The 18,314-nt window shown below is 33.9% G+C and overlaps 1 protein-coding gene across 1 annotated transcript in view; it reads right to left on the bottom strand.

Moving 5' to 3' along the window:
• Window positions 1-11,230, bottom strand: part of LOC308430875 (uncharacterized protein) — a gene marked incomplete at both ends in the record, with an annotated part of 32,865 nt that extends 21,635 nt beyond the window's left edge. The window contains one exon of the mRNA XM_080930153.1: window positions 10,313-11,230. Within this exon, the coding sequence (XP_080786279.1) occupies window positions 10,313-11,230 (918 nt within the window). The remainder of the gene's footprint in view (window positions 1-10,312) is intronic.
• Window positions 11,231-18,314: the final 7,084 nt, after the last annotated feature.

Raw genomic sequence — 18,314 nt, 5'->3', positions numbered from 1 at the left:
TAAGGATAATAGGAATAGAAGAGGGAGAAGAATATCAACTAAGAGGCACAGAAAATATCTTCAACAAAATCATAGAAGAAAACTTCCCTACCCTCAAGAATGAGATGACCACGAGCATAAAAGAAGCCTTCAGAACTCCAAATAGGTTGAACCAGAAAAGAAATACCTCCCGACACATAATAGTAAAAACATCAAGTGCCCAAAGTAAAGAAAGAATACTAAAAGCAGTAAGGGATAAAGGTCAGGTAACATATAAAGGCAGACCGATCAGACTCACACCCGATTTCTCAACAGAGACTATGAAAGCTAGAAGAGCCTGGACAGACATCATGCACTCCTTAAGACAGCACAAGTGCCAGCCCAAGCTGCTATACCCAGCATAACTATCAATCACCATCGATGGAGAGACAAAGATATTTCAATACAAATCAAAATTCACACAATATCTGACCACAAACCCAGCACTACTACGAATTATATGTGGAAAGCCCAATACAAGGAGGGAAAATACAACTGAGTAAAAACAAGAAAACTCCTAAACAAAAAAACTAAAAGAAGAAAAAAACACAGACACAACTCAACCCAGAAAAGCAAAAATGTCAGGAAACAGAAACAATTATTCCTTGATATCTATTAACATAAATGGTCTCAACTCCCCAATAAAGAGACATAGACTATCAGACTGGATACATAAACAAACTCCAGCTTTTGCTGCATACAGGAAACTCATCTCAGAGACAGAGACAGACACTATCTCAGAGTAAAAGGGTGGGAAAAAACTTCCAAGCAAACAGCTCCAAGAAGCAAGCTGGAGTGGCTATTCTAATATCGAATAAAGTAAATTTCCAACGAAAAGTTATCAAAAAAGATAAAGAAGGACACTTTTTACTCATTACCGGGGAAATCTGTCAGGAGGAACTCTCAATCCTTAAAATACATGCTCCAAATAAAAAATCACCCACATTCATATAAGAAACTCTACTAAAGCTCAAAAGATACATTTCACCCCACACAATAATAGTCGGAGACTTTAATACCCCACTCTCACCAATGGACTAATCATGGAAACAGAAACTGAACAAGGACACTGCTAAACTAGCAGAGACTTTGAACCAACTAGAATTAATAGATATATACAGAACATACTATCCTAAAGTAAAAGAATACACCTTCTTCTCACCACCCCATGGCACCTTCTCGAAAATTGACCACATAATTGGACACAGAACGAGCCTTCATCGATATAAGAAGATTGAAATACTCCCATGCATCCTCTCAGATCACCATGGTCTACGGCTGGTCTTTAACAACAACAAAGACAACAAAAAGCCCACATACACATGGAAACTAAACAACGCTCTGTTAAAGGATAGCAGGGTCAAAGAAGAAATAAAGAAAGAAATTAAGGACTTTCTAGAATTCAACGAAAACGATAACACAACATACCCAAACCTATGGAATGCAATGAAAGCAGTATCGAGAGGAAAACTCATAGCCCTAAGTGCTTCCAAAAAGAAACTGGAGAGAGCTCACATCAGCAACCTGACAGCACAGCTAAAAGCCCTAGAACAAAAGGAAGATGATATACCCAAAAGAGTAGACGGCAAGAAATAATCAAAATTAGGGCAGATATAGACCAAATAGAAACAAAAAGAACCATTGAAAAAATCAACAGAACAAAGAGTTGGTTCTTTGAGAAAATCAACAAGATTGATAAACCCCTAGCCAGACTAACTAGAGGGCAAAGAGAGAGTATCCAAATTAACAAAATCAGAATGAAAAGTGGTGACATAACAACTGAAACTAAGGAAATTCAAGAAATCATCAGATCCTACTACAAAAACTTATACTCCACAAAATTGGAAAATCTGGAGGAAATGGACGAATTCCTAGACAGATACAAGGTCTCAAAGTTTAACCAGGACCAAGTAAACCATCTAAATAACCCTATAACACCTAAAGAAATAGAAGAAGTCATCAAAAGCCTCCACACCAAAAAAAGCCCAGGTCAAGACGGGTTCAGTGCAGAATTTTATCAGACATTTATTGAGGATATAACACCAATATTCGTCAAACTATTCTAAAAGATAGAATCAGATGGAATATTACCCAACTCATTTTTTGAGGCTACAATAACCCTCGTACCTAAACCACACAAAGACCCTACAAGGAAAGAGAACTTCAGACCAATCTCACTTATGAACATTGATGCAAAAATACTCAACAAAATCCAGGCAAACCGAATCCAAGAACACATCAAAACCATCATTCATCATGACCAAGTAGGCTTCATCCCTGGGATGCAGGGATGGTTTAACATAAGGAAATCCATCATGTAATCCACCATATAAACAAACTTAAAGACCAAAATCCCATGGTCATCTAACTAGACGCTGAGAAAGCATTCGACAAAATCCAACACCCCTTCATGTTAAAAGTCCTGGAAAGAACAGGAATCCAAGGCCCATATTTAAACATAATAAAATCAATATACAGCAAACCAACAGCCAACATCAAACTTAATGGCCAGAAACTTGAAGCAATCCCACTTAAATCAGGGACTCGACAAGGCTGCCCACTCTCCCCCTACCTATTCAACATAGTACTGGAAGTCCTGACTAGAGCAATTAGACAGCAAAAGGAGATCAAGGGGATACAAATCGGAAAGGAAGAGATAAAAACATCACTCTTTGCCGATGACATGATAGTGTACTTGAGTGACCCCAAAAATTCCACCAGAGAACTCCTACAGCTGATAAACAAGTTCAGCAAAGTGGCCGGATACAAAATTAACTCAAACAAATCAGTAGCCTTCCTATACTCAAAGAACAAACATGTGGAGAAAGAAATTGGGGAAAAGGTACCCTTCACAATCGTTACAAAAACTATGAAATACCTTGGTGTGACTCTAACTAAGGAAGTGAAGGACCTGTATGACAAGAACTTCAAACCTCTAAAGAAAGAAATTGAGGAGGATCTCAGAAAATGGAAAGATCTCCCATGCTCATGGATTGGAAAGATCAACATCTTAAAAATGGCCATCCTACCAAAAGTAATCTACAGATTCAATGCAATCCCCATCAAAATTCCAACCCAGTTTTTCATGGAATTGGAAAGATCAATGTGCAATTTCATATGGAATAACAAAAGACCTAGAATAGCGAAATCCATCCTCAACAACAAAAAAACATCTGCGGGAATCACTATCCCTGACCTCAAGCTATATTACAAGACAATTGTGCTGAAAACTGCATGGTACTGGTACAGAAATTGGCAGGTGGATCAATGGAATAGAATAGAAAATCCAGAAATGAGCCCTCATGTTTATGGTCACCTGATTTTTTACAAAGGAGCAGTAAACATTCAATGGAAAAAGAACAGCCTATTCAACAAATGGTGCTGGTCCAACTGGCACTCAACATGCAAAAGAATGAAAATAGACCCGTTCTTATCTCCTTGTACAAAGCTCAAGTGTAAGTGGATTAAAGATCTCCACATTAAACCAAATACACTGAAACTATTAGATGAGAAAGTAGGGAAAACCTTAGAACACATAGGCACAGGAGAAAATTTCCTCAACAAAACACCAATGGCTTAAGCTCTAAGGTCAAAGATTAACAAATGGGACTTAATGAGATTGAAAATTTTCTGTAAGGCTAAGGATATTGTCAAGTAAACAAAACGGCAACCAACAGGATGGGAAAAGATCTTTACCAACACCACATCAGATAGAGGCCTAATATCCAAGGTGTACAAGGAACTCAAAAAGCTAGACATCAGAGAATCAAATAACCCTATTAAAAAATGGGGTACAGAGCTAAACAAATCATTTTCAGTTGAGGAACACCGAATGGCCGAGAAACATCTGAGGAAGTGCTCCACATCCTTAGCCATCAGGGAAATGCAAATCAAAACAACCCTAAGATTTCACCTCACACCAGTCAGATTGGCCAAGATTCAAAACTCAGATGACAGCAGATGCTGCCGAGGCTGTGGAGAAAGAGGAACACTTCTCCACTGTTGGTGGGGTTGCAAGCTAATACAACCACTCTGGAAATCTGTCTGGCGATACCTCAGAAAATTGGATATAGTACTACCTGAAGACCCAGCTATTCCACTTCTGGGCATATACCCCAGAGACACTTTAGTACACAACAAAGATATATGCACCACAATGTTCATAGCAGCTCTATTTACAATAGCCAGAAGCTGGAAGGATCCCAGATGTCCTTCAGAAGATGAATGGTTACAAAAATTGTGGTACATATACACAATGGAATACTACTCAGCCACCAGAAACAATGACTTAACCAAATTCTTAAGAAAATGGCTGCATCTAGAGAAGATCATCCTGAGTGAGATAACCCAGTCAGAAAAGAACAGACATAATATGCAGTCACTGATAGTGGGATGCTAACCCCAGAGGCTTGCACTCCCCCAGAAACAACCCACAGACTGTATGAAGTCCAAGAAATAAAGAAAACAAAAAATATACATATATTCACAAAACAAGAAGACTTTGACTATTTCCATGTTGCGTTTTGTTTTACATGTACTTTACGCTTATCGTAACTAGTAGATTTTCTATGCATACTGTCAAACCCTTGAAAAAAATCAAGTACTGACTAAAAAATATATTCACATGGTTTTATGTAAAATTTATTTTATTGTCTGAAAAAACAGTACTGACAAGAATGTAAAATTTTAAGCAAAAAATGTTTAAAATCTGTACATTTATCTTTGTTTTGCAAAATAAAGTCGTTAAAAAAAAGAATTGATAAATGGAAATTGCTGTGATTGCAAAATTTCTGTAAGGCTAAGGACACTGTCAAGAAAACAAAATATCCACCAACAGACTGGGAAAGGATCTTTACCATACCCTCATCTGATATTTATATAGAACTCAAGGAATTAGACACCAGAGAATCAAAAAATGGGAACAGAGCTAAACAAACAATTTTCACCTAAGGAATAACAAATGGCTAAAAAGCACCTAAGGAAATGCTCAACATCCCAAGTCATGAGAAAAATGCAAATTAAAATAACCCTGAGATTCCACCTCATACCAGTCAGAATGGCTAAGATAAAAACACAGATGACATCAGATGCTGACGAGGATTTGGAGAAAGAGGAGCACTTCTCCAGTGTTGGTGGGGTTGTAAGCTCATACAACCACTCTTGAAATCAGTCTGGCAGTTTCCTAGAAAATTGGACATAGTACTACCTGAAGAACTGGGGTATATATCCAGTTACTTTACTTCTGGACATATACCCCAAAGATGCTCCAACATATAGTAAGGAAACATGCTCCAACATGTTCATAGCAGCCTTATTTATTATAACCAGAAGCTGGAAAGAACCCAGATGTCCTTTAGTAGATGAATGAATACAGAAATTATACATTTACACAATGGAGTACTACTCAGCTATTAGAGACAATGACTTTACAAAATTTCTGGCAAATGGATGCATGTAAACCAGTCACAAGAAAACAGACACAATATGCATTATCTGATAATTGGATACTAACCCCAGAAAGCTCTGAATACCCCAGAGAAAAACTCACAGACAATATGAATCTCAAAAAGAATAATGGCCAAAACGTGGAATCATTGGTTGTTCTTAGAAAAAGAAAAAAAAAATAGTGTATAGTACACACTCAGAGTATGGTACACCTAGCCCTTAAATCATTAATAATTCAAGAGCTAAGAATGCATCCTTGTGGCAAATCTTGGGATTTAAAAATCATCATGTTTAATCTTTACACACCGAGAAAATTTTCATTACTTCCATGTTATGTTTTGTTTTATATGTACTTTATGCTCATTGTAACTAGTAAGATTTAATGTATAGTGTCAAACTTTAAAAAAATATCAAGTACTGACAAAAATATATTCATATGGTTTTATGAAAAAAGGCTTTTAATATCTGTACATTTATCTTGTTTTTTTTAAATAAAATTGTTTAATAATTAAAAAAGTACACAGTAATTAAATATGAACTTATTCTCCAGTGGGGAAATAATGGGGTACATAGCTAAAGAAAGAATTTTCAACAGAGAAATATTGAATTTCCAAGAAGCACCTAAAACAATGTTCAACATTCGTGGTCATCAAAAAATGAAAATGAAAACATCCCTGAGATTCCACCTCACACCAGTCAGAATGATTACAATGAAAATCTCAGGTTACAACAGATACTGGTAGCAATGTGGAGAAAGAGGAACACTCCTCTATTTTTGGTGGGATTGAAAACTGTTACATCCACTCTGAAATCATTCTGAGTTTTCCTCAGAAAATTTGACATATTGCTACCACAGGATCTAACTATACCACTCCTTTTGTTTAAGTTGTTTATTTTGAAGGTTTTTGCTTCTTTCCTACTGAAACCAGAAAGTGTCCACTTCAGCCTCTACATAGGATGTGTATTGACAAATAACCTAGATTTATATTTTAACAGCTCTAGTAGTTAGCATGTAAGTGTCCACTATCATTTTCTTTCTATGTTGCAAGTTCATATTTTTCTTATATATCACTGAAATATTTTTATTGCCTTACTTTCAATTGTTCTGTATTACAGAGATATCTATGCTTTCATTTTGAACAAAACCAAAAAGAATTGTGCATTAAATTAGAAACTCAAAATCAAAGGCAAAGGTAACAGAGTTTTCAATCGGATGGGTTAAGGGAGTCATAGTTTAATGTCATTTTCCTAGGGGCAGTGACTTGTATGATCACTGAGTTTTTGTGTACCTTAGACAAAGCCACTAGAACTATATTTGTGGCAAGTATTCATGTAACTAGCCATGCACACACAATTTCTACATACAATCTTCTAATAGGTATACAAGTGTCTGCAAGGTATGAGTTCATCTTTTTAACATGAACACAAATTAATCGTTTTACTTTTAAAGTACCAAATACTATTTCAATGTAATTATAATGTTTTGAATAGTGGAAGCAAATCTCAAAATCAATGTAAATGAATGTATTTAGAGTGTCTATAATTAAAACAACTAAAATCAATTTAGTGACATTTATCATCAAAAAATATTTTTACATAGCTTATGAGAACTTTTAATTATATAACCCTGGTGAAAATACAAAATCATTTCTAAATTATTTTAGCATAACCTTCATGATTTATATATTTTTGTCTATAATAACTATATAAAAAATAAATAAACTATATAAATATATCCTAACAAAAAGGCTCACATCAGAAACTTTACTTATCATGGGAATATTTGTTAAAATATTAAATTATATATAAATAATTAATGTAAGAGAACAATAATGGATAGACCTAATACTGAATTCCTTGCAGATTAAAAAGTAAAAATCAGTAAATACAATAAGTTACAGCAGCTGAGTTAACTGCATATCTGTGTTAGATCAAAGCAGTCAAAATTCTAAAACTTAGGAGTGAGGAAGGAGTTTCACAGGCCCCATTCTTAGTTGAAGAATAATTGGTACATGATGTTTCTTGGTGAAAAGATAGTAATTATTTTTAGGAATGTAGCCAGTAATAAATATTGTTATCTAGAAAATGTCTCCTCATTCACAGGTGTATGGCAAACACTTATTGGATTCAGTGACTTATTAAGTTAATCAAAAAGAGCATGATTTGGGTAGACAGATGCTTTGGGGTATCTTAAGAGGAGCTAAAAAGAGGCAATAGAAAATTGATCTAATCAAAGCACACTATGCACTAGATGAAATTGTTAAAAAATATTTATTGAGACAAAGAATGAATCAAAAACTCTATGATTAATTAATGATTAGAAAATAAAATCTTTATATTTACCATAGAAAAGTTTTTGTGAGTAATCTATTAGCACTGGGTTAAGAAGTTTTCAAGTCTAGATAAACAAAATATCTTTATACATATCACAATACACAAATTTACATAGATAAAACATACAAAATTTATTATCATGAACAACATTTTTAGTAATGAAAATATTATTTTGGTATGTACACACTTAAATACTTAAATAGAATAGACAATAAAATTGTACTATTAAACTGACAGTGCTAGTCTTCAGCACCTCATTTTTAGCATGTATTTACAAAGTTATCACATTACTTTTGAAGTTAATAAATCTACTTATGTGAATAAATATAGAATTCTCACAGACTCAAAACATTTATACTCAAAACAAAAATACATCTAATAGTAGAGTATTCTCAATGTACATAGAAAATAGTATAATTAAAATGGAAACCAGATTTTGAAGCTTAAAGAGAAGTGAAATAAATTCACATCAAAATTAGAGTTATCTTCTGTGACTTGGTTACCTCACTCAGGATGATATTCCCTAGATGCCTCCATTTTCCTAGGAATTTCATAAAGCCATTGTTTCTACTAGCTGAGTAGTACTCCATTGTGTAAATATACCAGAATTTTTGTATCCATTCATCTACGGAAGGACATCTGGGTTCTTTCCAGCTTCTGGCTATCATAAATAAGGCTTCTATAAACATGGTGAATAGACATAATATGCAGTCACTGATGATTGGATACTAGCCCCAGAAAACTCTGAATACCCAAGAAACAACTCACAGATCATATGAAGCTCAAAAAAAGAAAGACCAAAAAGTAAAAGCCTCAGTCCTTTTTAGAAAAACAGCAACAAGTGTATAACACCCACTCAGAGTCTGGTACATCTAGACCTTAAATAATTAATAACTCAAGAGCCAAGAAGACAGCCTTGGGGCAAATTTTGGTATTTAAAAATCATTATGTTTAATCTATATACACCAAGAAAACTTTGACTATTTCCATGTTACATTTTGTTTTACATGTACTTTATGTTTATGGTAACTAATAAGATTTCAATGCATACTATCAAACCTTTAAAAAAAATCATGTGCTGACAGAAGTATATTCATGTAGTTTTATTCAAGAAATGCTTTTAAAAATCTCTACATGCATCTCTATATTTTAAAAATAAGGTTATAAAGAAAAAAATTAGAGATATCTTTTTGAATTCTTTCTGAATAAATAATCCAATTCATACTTATTTAATGCTTATTGTTAGTTCGCAAGGATTGTACATTGCCCTATAATAATATGAAAGTAAAGTTTCTGAATAATGAGAAGATGCGGATATTAAAACATCAGTACTATAGGGACTAATAGCCCTATTCATATGATAGATCTCAACAGCTTTATTCAGGTCAGTATATAACACTCCAACATTCAATTTTAGGATTCATCATTTTGGCAAGGGAAGAAGATAATTGACTTTTTCTGCCATTGTTTATTGTTGATACCATAGTCATCTGATACCTCCTACTTTATCCCACATTACTAGTCACAAGTACTTGTGTATTGATCTGTTTTGAAAAACTGTAGTGAAAACATTAGAGTGATAAATAGGATCACACCACACGTAGAGTGTCTGTCTAGTTCAATGTTTTTTCTATACCTGAAAAGAAGTAATGAAGTTCATGTCTTTGATATGCCTATGGTGACTTCCATCATTGTATTCTTGGTGAATTTTGAACTATTTTTAAATTTATCCAAATTTTTCTTTAATTGAAAATGGGTAAATGTGTTCATGTAAATGAGCAAATTATTGTTACTGTTCTTCCCGTCATAGAAAATCTCTTATCATTAAAAAAATTAAGCCTGCACTTTTAATTTATAAATATTCAGAAATATATTAGGTAATGAAAAATGGAACTTGCTTCTCCACTATATCTAAAGAATATTAAGTCAAAAATATTTGCTAAAGAATTACATATCACAATTTTTAGCTCTTTATGCTTTTATATAATCTTAGACTTCAGTTTCCAGTGCCCATTTCAGTTGACACACAGTTACAAATAATTCTTTCTCAAGAGATTCTGACTCCTTCTTTGGCCCTCTTCTGGTAACCATATTCCTGTATACATGTGCACATATAAATTCAATACACACACACACACACACACACACACACACACACATACATATATATAACTAAAAATTAAAATGAATCTCAGAAAAGTTAAAAAGCATGAATTACCAAAATTATGCTATGATTTTTAAATTTATCAATGTTTATAATTTTCCATCCAAGTCCTTAAAACTGAATAATTGTTTGCATCAACATAATAGAAATTTAAATTCCTATGCGACAACAAATTTTCAAGGAAACCCTGTTTTTGAGTTGAATTTATTTCAGTCAATTTTAAAAATATTTGAGCTAATTTATCATATATATATGTATGATATCATATATATATATATATATATATATATATATATATATATTTCTTAACTAAAAGGAAGTTTAAGAAAATTGTTCCTATCAAAGAGAAGCAATTGTACTGATGAATTTTTTCATAGTTGCTTTCATGTCTTTATTTCGAAGGCTAAAGATAAATGGGTTCAACATTTGTGGGACTACAGTGTACATAATGCAGGCCACTGAAGTCTTCTTGGGTAAAACTGAAGAAGTTACATAAACCCACAATCCTGAGCCATAGGACAAAGATGTCACTGACAAGTGAGAACCACAAGTGGAAAAGGCTTTAAATCTTCCTTTTACTGATGGTATTCTCAAAACAGAACAGACAATTTGGACATAAGAGAATATAATACCAGAGAGTGGAATGCCACCACATATAAATGTTGCAATGTATATCAGAATATCATTAATGAGGGTGTCAGAGCAGGCAAGCTTCATGACCTGAGAAAGTTCACAGAAGAATAAGGGAATTTTTAGATTTGTGCAGAAGGATAACCTCAATACCATGAGACCAAGAAGTCCCATGTTCAAAATGCTAATGAAAACACAGAACAGAATTAATAGAACACATGAGTGAAAAGTCATAATGACAGTGTAAGTCAGTGGATAACAAATAGCTACATAACGGTCATAGGCCATTGCAGCAAGAAGACAGCTTTCAAATCCAGCAAAAAACAAGACAAAGCAAAGCTGAGTAAGGCATCCAGCATAACTGATGATCTGATCCTGTGTTTGGATAACCAGTAACATACTTGGAATGACAGTTGTGGACAAGCAGATGTCATTAAAGGATAAATTTGAAATAAAAAAGTACATGGGAGTTTGTAATTGGGAATAAGAGCTTACAACAAGGATAATAAGCAGATTTCCCATGATGGTAACCATGTACATGAACAGGAAGAGACAAAACATCACAGGCTTCAGAGTTGGATCTTCTGTTAGTGCCAGCAAAAAGAAGTGAGAAACATCTGTCTCGTTTTTACCTTCCATGTCTTTAACAATCTATTTAAAAGACAGAGTGAAATAAAATGTAACAACAATCAAATATCAAAAGATGTTAGAATTCTAAGTTAATTGGCTGAATCATATTTATTCCTAATAAACTCTTAATATGAGAAACCATAACCTATTCTAAGAAGCCACTGAGATCACTATGTAATGTTCTTAATTTTGAGGAAATACATACCTAATATTAGTCTAGCAAATAGTGTTCAACTAGTTTATTTTGGTTGCTTTGTTCCTCTACAGAATTTATTATTGCATCTGTTAACGATTTAAAAAAAAAACAATAAGGTTTTGAGTATTGGAAAAGTCTATAAAACTAAATATATTATAATCTATGGTATATGATCAAAAGAATTTCAGGGAGTGTACAGACAAAATTTGACTTTATCATATAGACTCATATAAACTCATATAGACTCTAAAATTAGATTATAATATAGTTACATTATATTGACCTTACTATTCTTATTTCAAACCCTCTGATATACTCCTAATTTCTCATTTCCAAAGTCATATCCTCGTCTTATTATTTTTCACTGTATATGTAAACATATATATTACTAATATAACCATTTCAGTAAATACAATGTTACTTTTATCTATGCTTTCAGAGATAACCATTTGGTACTGCTTAACAAATTAATGTGCTCTTTCCTTGAGATTCATTTTTTTTATTCTCAGCATTACATTGTTGTTTGTAATTGTTTATAAAGGGTTGAGACTTTGTGTAAAGTATGAATAGCACATAACATTATGGATGAATTATTAAATTTAAATACTCTATCTATGAACATATTTGGAAAGATATTTTTTCTTCTTGTAAAATAAGCAGTGACTATAAGAATTTGGATCTAAATATTTATCTGATTAAGTGCCAAATTTTCATATACCTAGACAATATATTATTATCATATAGAGTGAGACGCCAGACTTGCTCTAACAGTTTTGGTATTTTCCTCCTAAACCAAACTTCCCTTTTAAAACATATCAATTCACTCCAAATTGAGGTTCAATAGGTAAATTTATCTACTCTCTAGACAGGCTTATGTAAATATTTGAAAATTGAATTAGAGTCCATCCTTATTACAAGGCCCAGAGAAATAAAACCCTTTACAAATTAATTTAAACATAAACTGGAGAATGTTGATAATTACATTCTTAATTATATATTAAGGTGTTTGCATAATCTGAATTGTTGCATTTTGCTCTTAAAATAAATGAATGCAATAAAAATGTACAGAAAATAAAACAAAGAGTTTAAACTAACAACAGTCTTATACTCTTTAGAACACATATTTTCTAGATTGTAAGATTATGTAAACCTTTTAAAGAACATTGTTTAGATAATATGAATATTTCTATATGGAATTGTCCCAGATAATAAGGAAGAACAAAATAGAAAAATGTCTTGGAATAGATTATTTGATTGAATACCAGACTCAAAAATTCTAAATATAATACAGACATGATTTCTGGTGAAAAAAATCACAAAGAAAGTGAAAAAAACGTATATGTGCTAAAGGAGGATGCATGGAATGAACAGCTGACTATTTTGAATTAATCAATTTATTAATTTGATTAATCAATCAATTAATATAATCAATGAATATACTTCATAATCCCATTGTTTTACTCAGATGCATACAAATTTATTAAAACACATTTCAACAGTTTCTGGAAAATAACCTGTAAGTATGTTGTATGCTGAGAATCAGTTACATGATTAACATTGAAGACAGCACTGCTTGTCTAGAATGTGTATTGTGTTGTGATCAATGCATAAGGGGAAATCTTTTAGCTGTCATCCTCAAAAGTTGGTATTCTCACATCACCTTTACTAAAATTTTATTATTTATTACAAAGACTACCATATAAAGTTTTCTTCTTTAATCTTAATAAAAGGTGATCAAATTATTTTAGAAATGTAGTAGAACGGGACTATCCATATCAAGACAATTATAAATGTCAAAGATATGCCTAAGACTAAAGTCCCCATTCAGAAGAGTTTATAAGCAATATAAATGGATCAATGTGAATTTAAGCATTATTTAATTAATGAATCACACATAATCTCATCTTCTCAACCTTAACTAAGGAACTTTGCATTGTATGGTTATTCTAAACATCATTAGGATTCAAACATTACCTTGACATTGAAGATGGAAGGTATGTTCCAGAAAAGAAAAGAGATTGAGTCAATCCTTTCTTGCTACAGAGACTCATCTCAGGGAAAATTCATATGTTCTGGTGTCCGCCAGGGTAAGAGATGTTACATCAGTTTTCAAAGGCTAACACCCATAGTTTTATGATCTCCAGTAGCAAAATTTCCAAAAGTCCTCATTACCTAATCTCTGCCAGATGCATTCATTTCATTAAACACAAGGGATACAGTAAAATAAATATGGTTTTCATCTTGACTCCTGGGGCATGATGATACTGATTATACCATTTTCTGTTATAATCATGTCTGTTTATCTCCATTTCATAGACCTTGTATATAATGTCACATCATAATTCTCTTAACATTTAAATTAATTTAAAAATAATGTGTCACTTTACTTATGCAGTGTACAGTTAGTAATATAATAAACAATATTTTCTATCATTCAATAAAAGATATCATGTTAGAATGGACAATGTAACTATGTTTGCTAGGTTACATATTGTAGAACTATATACTTTAAGCATAATTATCCTAATTTTTCTTTGTATATTTTTAAGCTAAAATTCTCCAAGATGTTGCTGGGGAAGATATTTACCAGTAACATTTTATCAAAGAACACACTTTGAAACAGAAATTTTTCTCATTCATATATTAGAGCTATTTGAGGCACTAAACTTTGGTCTCTAGCATGTTTTCTCTCAGAAAATTTTATCTAGCAAACCGAAACATCCACAGGTAAGGGGGAACATAGAAGAACTGTTACAGATTGCATAATACTAAATAACTGAACTCCAGTAATGATAATTTTAAATGTTACAATTTTAGCCCTTTGAAAGTAATTCCTGTGCTATCATTATTACTTAGCTGCAACACCTATGCCCCAAGAAAAAACTCCTCACAAAAAATAAATAATGCATTTTTAATATTATTATGTCTCATGGTATTAAGAAATATATAAAATAAAAGAAAATGTTAAGAGATGTACTCAAGAGAATATAAACATAGACCATGTCTTAATAAGTAAGGATGTCTGTATCAAGACAAAATAATTATGGAAGTTATGATTAAGTTTCTTAAATATATAAATTGTAACAATTAAAGATATGTAACATTAATAATTCTAAGTACAATAAGAAATAATAGGAAAAGGTGTCTACAATGAATTTCTAATAAAAGTTTATTCAGAAATGTCTGGTTATTAAAATATTATATGAGTGAGAACAAAGTAACTGTAGCTGACCTTCTATCTGCTAAATAACTAAACTTAGAGGCTCATGCTGATGTAATGAGAGGATAAATATAGTGTTATTTTGTCAAAACAAGTCTCAGTTGTTTTTTAAGAATCAAAAGTTATTGATATTGAAACCATGATTATCTCATTTGCAAAATTTCTCTTGGTATAGCCTACTTAATTATGAGTTAGAATTATGCACCCCATACCTAAAAGTAATTGTTTGGTTTAATGTTGGTGTACATGTCTATACTTGTTTGGATGTGTATTCCTGTTCATGTGCATGTTCATGTGTGTTGTGTTTGTGTACAGGTTCACATATGTTTAGACTCATGAGGAGGACAAGAAAATCCTGTGATGCCCTCTTAGATTCATAGATACTATCCACCTTATGCTTGAGACAAGATGAATAGGCTAGGCTATGTTGGCTATAGAGTTCTAGAGATCCAGGTTTTTTCCTAATTCCCATTGCTGATATTCATGGCAAAGGCTGATGCCAGATACTGTTATCCTCTGCTACATATGTTGCTGGAGCCATGGTCCCTCCATGTGTACTCACTGTTTATTATGGGGTCCTAAAGTCTACTCTATATTTGCAAATCAAGTGCTTCCTTTATTATTAGTAGTAATGGTAGTATTAATAGTTTTATTTTTTACAATCCAACTCTTGGCCCGCTTCTGGTCCCCTGTACCACAGTGCATGATCCTTTCCTTCTCCCACTGTCTCTAAGAAGATGTTCCCTATCATAACCACCAGGCTTTCCTACACCCTGGGATCTCAAGCCTCTCAACGGTTAGGTTCCTCTTCTCCCTTTGAAGCTAGTCCTGTCGGCTCTTTGCTATATATATGTACACCGGGACTCAGACCAGTTCATGTATGCTGCCTGGTTTGTGGCTTGGTTTCTGTGAGATCTGAGTGTTCTGGGTTAGTTGGGACTGCTAGACTTCCCATGGGGTCTTAGCTTCTTTCAGCCTTTCCTTAATTCAACCACAGAGTTCCCCTACTTCAGTCCAATCGTTTGGTTAAGTGTCTGAATCTCTCTCAGTTACCTGCTTGTTAGATTGCTGAGGACCGCCATGCTAGGCTTCTGTCTGGAAGCATACCATAGCATAATTAATAGTGTCATGCCTTAGAGCCTCCCCCTTGAGATGATTCCCAAGTTGATATGGTCACTGGGCCACCTTTTCCTCACTCTCTTCTGCGGAGAGCTGCGAGGTGCCGCACCCCAAAGATAAAGCTGGTTTCTACCTTCCACCTCCTTGATGGCAAGTGCTCTCAGCCATAAACAACTCCTTATTTGGCTGTGCCTGTTCAGCTTGCCTCGTTCCACATTGAAGCAGCCTATCTGAGGGCCCACATGGCTTACTGTGGTTGGTATGTGCAAGGGGATTTAAGACTGTGCGGGCGATCCCCCAGCAGCGGAGGCAGAGACAGAGGCAGAAGCAGAAAGCTTTTTCAAGAATCCTGAATAAACTGCTTGAAGATCTTCCCCAGGTGGTGTCTTCCTTACTGGTCAAGGTTGGGCACAACACTCTTCTACATTTTTGTCGCTTCAGTTCTTTTAGACAGGAACAGTTCTGAGTTTTCTCTCCCTAGTGTTGGGCATTTCATTTTGGTTCTCTCTTTTTGAGTACTGACAGTTTCTCACTTCCCAGAGTCTTTGATACTTTCTAGAGGGTCCCTTGACACCCAAACCCTTGAGGTTACATATGTCCATTCATTTTGCTAGCCTTTCAAAATTCTATATTGCTTTCTCCCAATACCTGATAATGTTCCCATTTTCCCTTTCTCTTTCCTCTCCCAATCGTGTCACTCCCCCACTCTGCCTCCTACAAATATTTTCTTCTCCCTCCCAAGTGGGATTGAAGAATACTCACTTGGGCCCTGCAGCTTGTTAACCTCCGTGAGTTCTGAGGATTTTATCCTAGGCGATCTGTACTTCTTTGGCTCATATCCACTTATTAGTGAGTTTATATCATGCATGTCCTTTGGGTCTGAGTTACTTCACTCATGATGATGTCTTCTACTTTCATCCATTTGCCTAAACAATTAATGTGCCCTCATCCTTAATAACTGAATAGTATTCCATTGTATAAACTAAAAACATTATCTGTATTCATACTTCATTTATGGGTCATTTGGGTTGTTTCCAATACAGATATCCAAAACCAAATTTATTTAAATGATATATTTTTTATTTTAAATCATATGAAAGCGATAACTACATCTTTCTAAGCCTGAAACTACATAATAGCTAAAATCCTGATATTAGGAGAATCTTTAATACTTTAAATTCCTATCGACCTATTACAATGTGCTTTTTATTACAGCTAAAAATAATTATTACTCACTAGCCAACCACTGGACTGAGCACATGGTTCCAAAGGAGGAAGTAGAGAAAGGAATGGAGGAGGTGAAGGAGTTTTCAATTCATGGAAGAACAACAATATCAACCAACCAGACTCCCCAGAGTTCCAACAGACTAAACCACCAACCAAAGAACAAACATGGAGGGACCCATGGCTTCACCCGCATATTTAGCAGAGGGCCTTGTTGGACAGCAATGGGAGGAGAGGCCCTTGGTGCTAGGAAGGCTTAATGCCCCAGTGTAGAGGAATTCCAGGGCAAGGGGCAGGAGGCAGTTGGGAGGCTGAAGCACCCCCAAAGACGCAGGGGGAGGGAAGATGGGATATATGATTTCTAGAGAGAAAATCGAGAAAGCAGATAACATTTCAATGGGAGAAGAGGCCTTTGGTCCAGTGAAGTTTCATTTTCCCAGTGTATGGAAATCCCAAGGTTGGGGGTGGGGGATGGGAAGTGGATAGTTGGGAGTGGAAGCAACTTCATGGAAGCAAGGGGAAGGGGGAGACTGAAAGGCAGAGGGAGGAAGAGAATGACATTTGAAATGTAAATGCATAGAATCCCCAGGAAAAAATAATTACAAAAGATATATCAATGCAAATACTTAAAATTCTTACAAATCAAATCTAAGAACACATAAAAACCAGCATCAAACATAATCAAGTAAGTTTAATCCCAGGGATGTAAGGTAGGTTCAATATACAACAATCAATTAATGTAATCCACTATATAAACAAATGCAAAGAAAAATTTATACTATCATTTTTTTTAGATTCTGAAAAATCATTTGACAAAATACAAACATCCCCTGACATTAAAAGTTTTGGAGAGGTCAGGAATCCAAATCCCATTTCTAAACAAAATAAAAGAATTTTTTTGTAAACCAAAAGCCAGTATCAACTAAAGCAGTCCACTAACATCAGGAACATGACAAGGATGGCCACTCTTCCCATATCTATTCAATATAGTACTTGAACTACTAGGTAGAGAAATAGAAGAGCAAAAAGAGATTAAGGGGATACAAATTGTTGATGAAGATATAAAGGTATCATTATTTGTAGATGATATGACAGTATAAAGAATCAGTCCCAAAAATTCTACAAGAGAACTTCTCCAGCTGATAATCAATTTCAGCAAAGTGGCCATATATAAAATTAACTCCAATAAATAAGTGGACTTTCTTTAAATAAATGATAAATATATTAAGAAAGAAATTTGTGTCTTCACAATAGCCATAAATAATACAAAAGATCATGGGGTAACTCTAGCCAAACTGGGGAAATACCTCTATGAGAATGACTTCAATGCTCTC

Source organism: Micromys minutus (genome assembly GCF_963924665.1).
Source record: "Micromys minutus genome assembly, chromosome: 16".
Classification (NCBI taxonomy): Eukaryota; Metazoa; Chordata; class Mammalia; order Rodentia; family Muridae; genus Micromys; species Micromys minutus.
The sequence above is the reverse complement of the archived record's forward strand: the minus strand, read 5'-3'. Positions and strand labels throughout refer to the sequence as shown.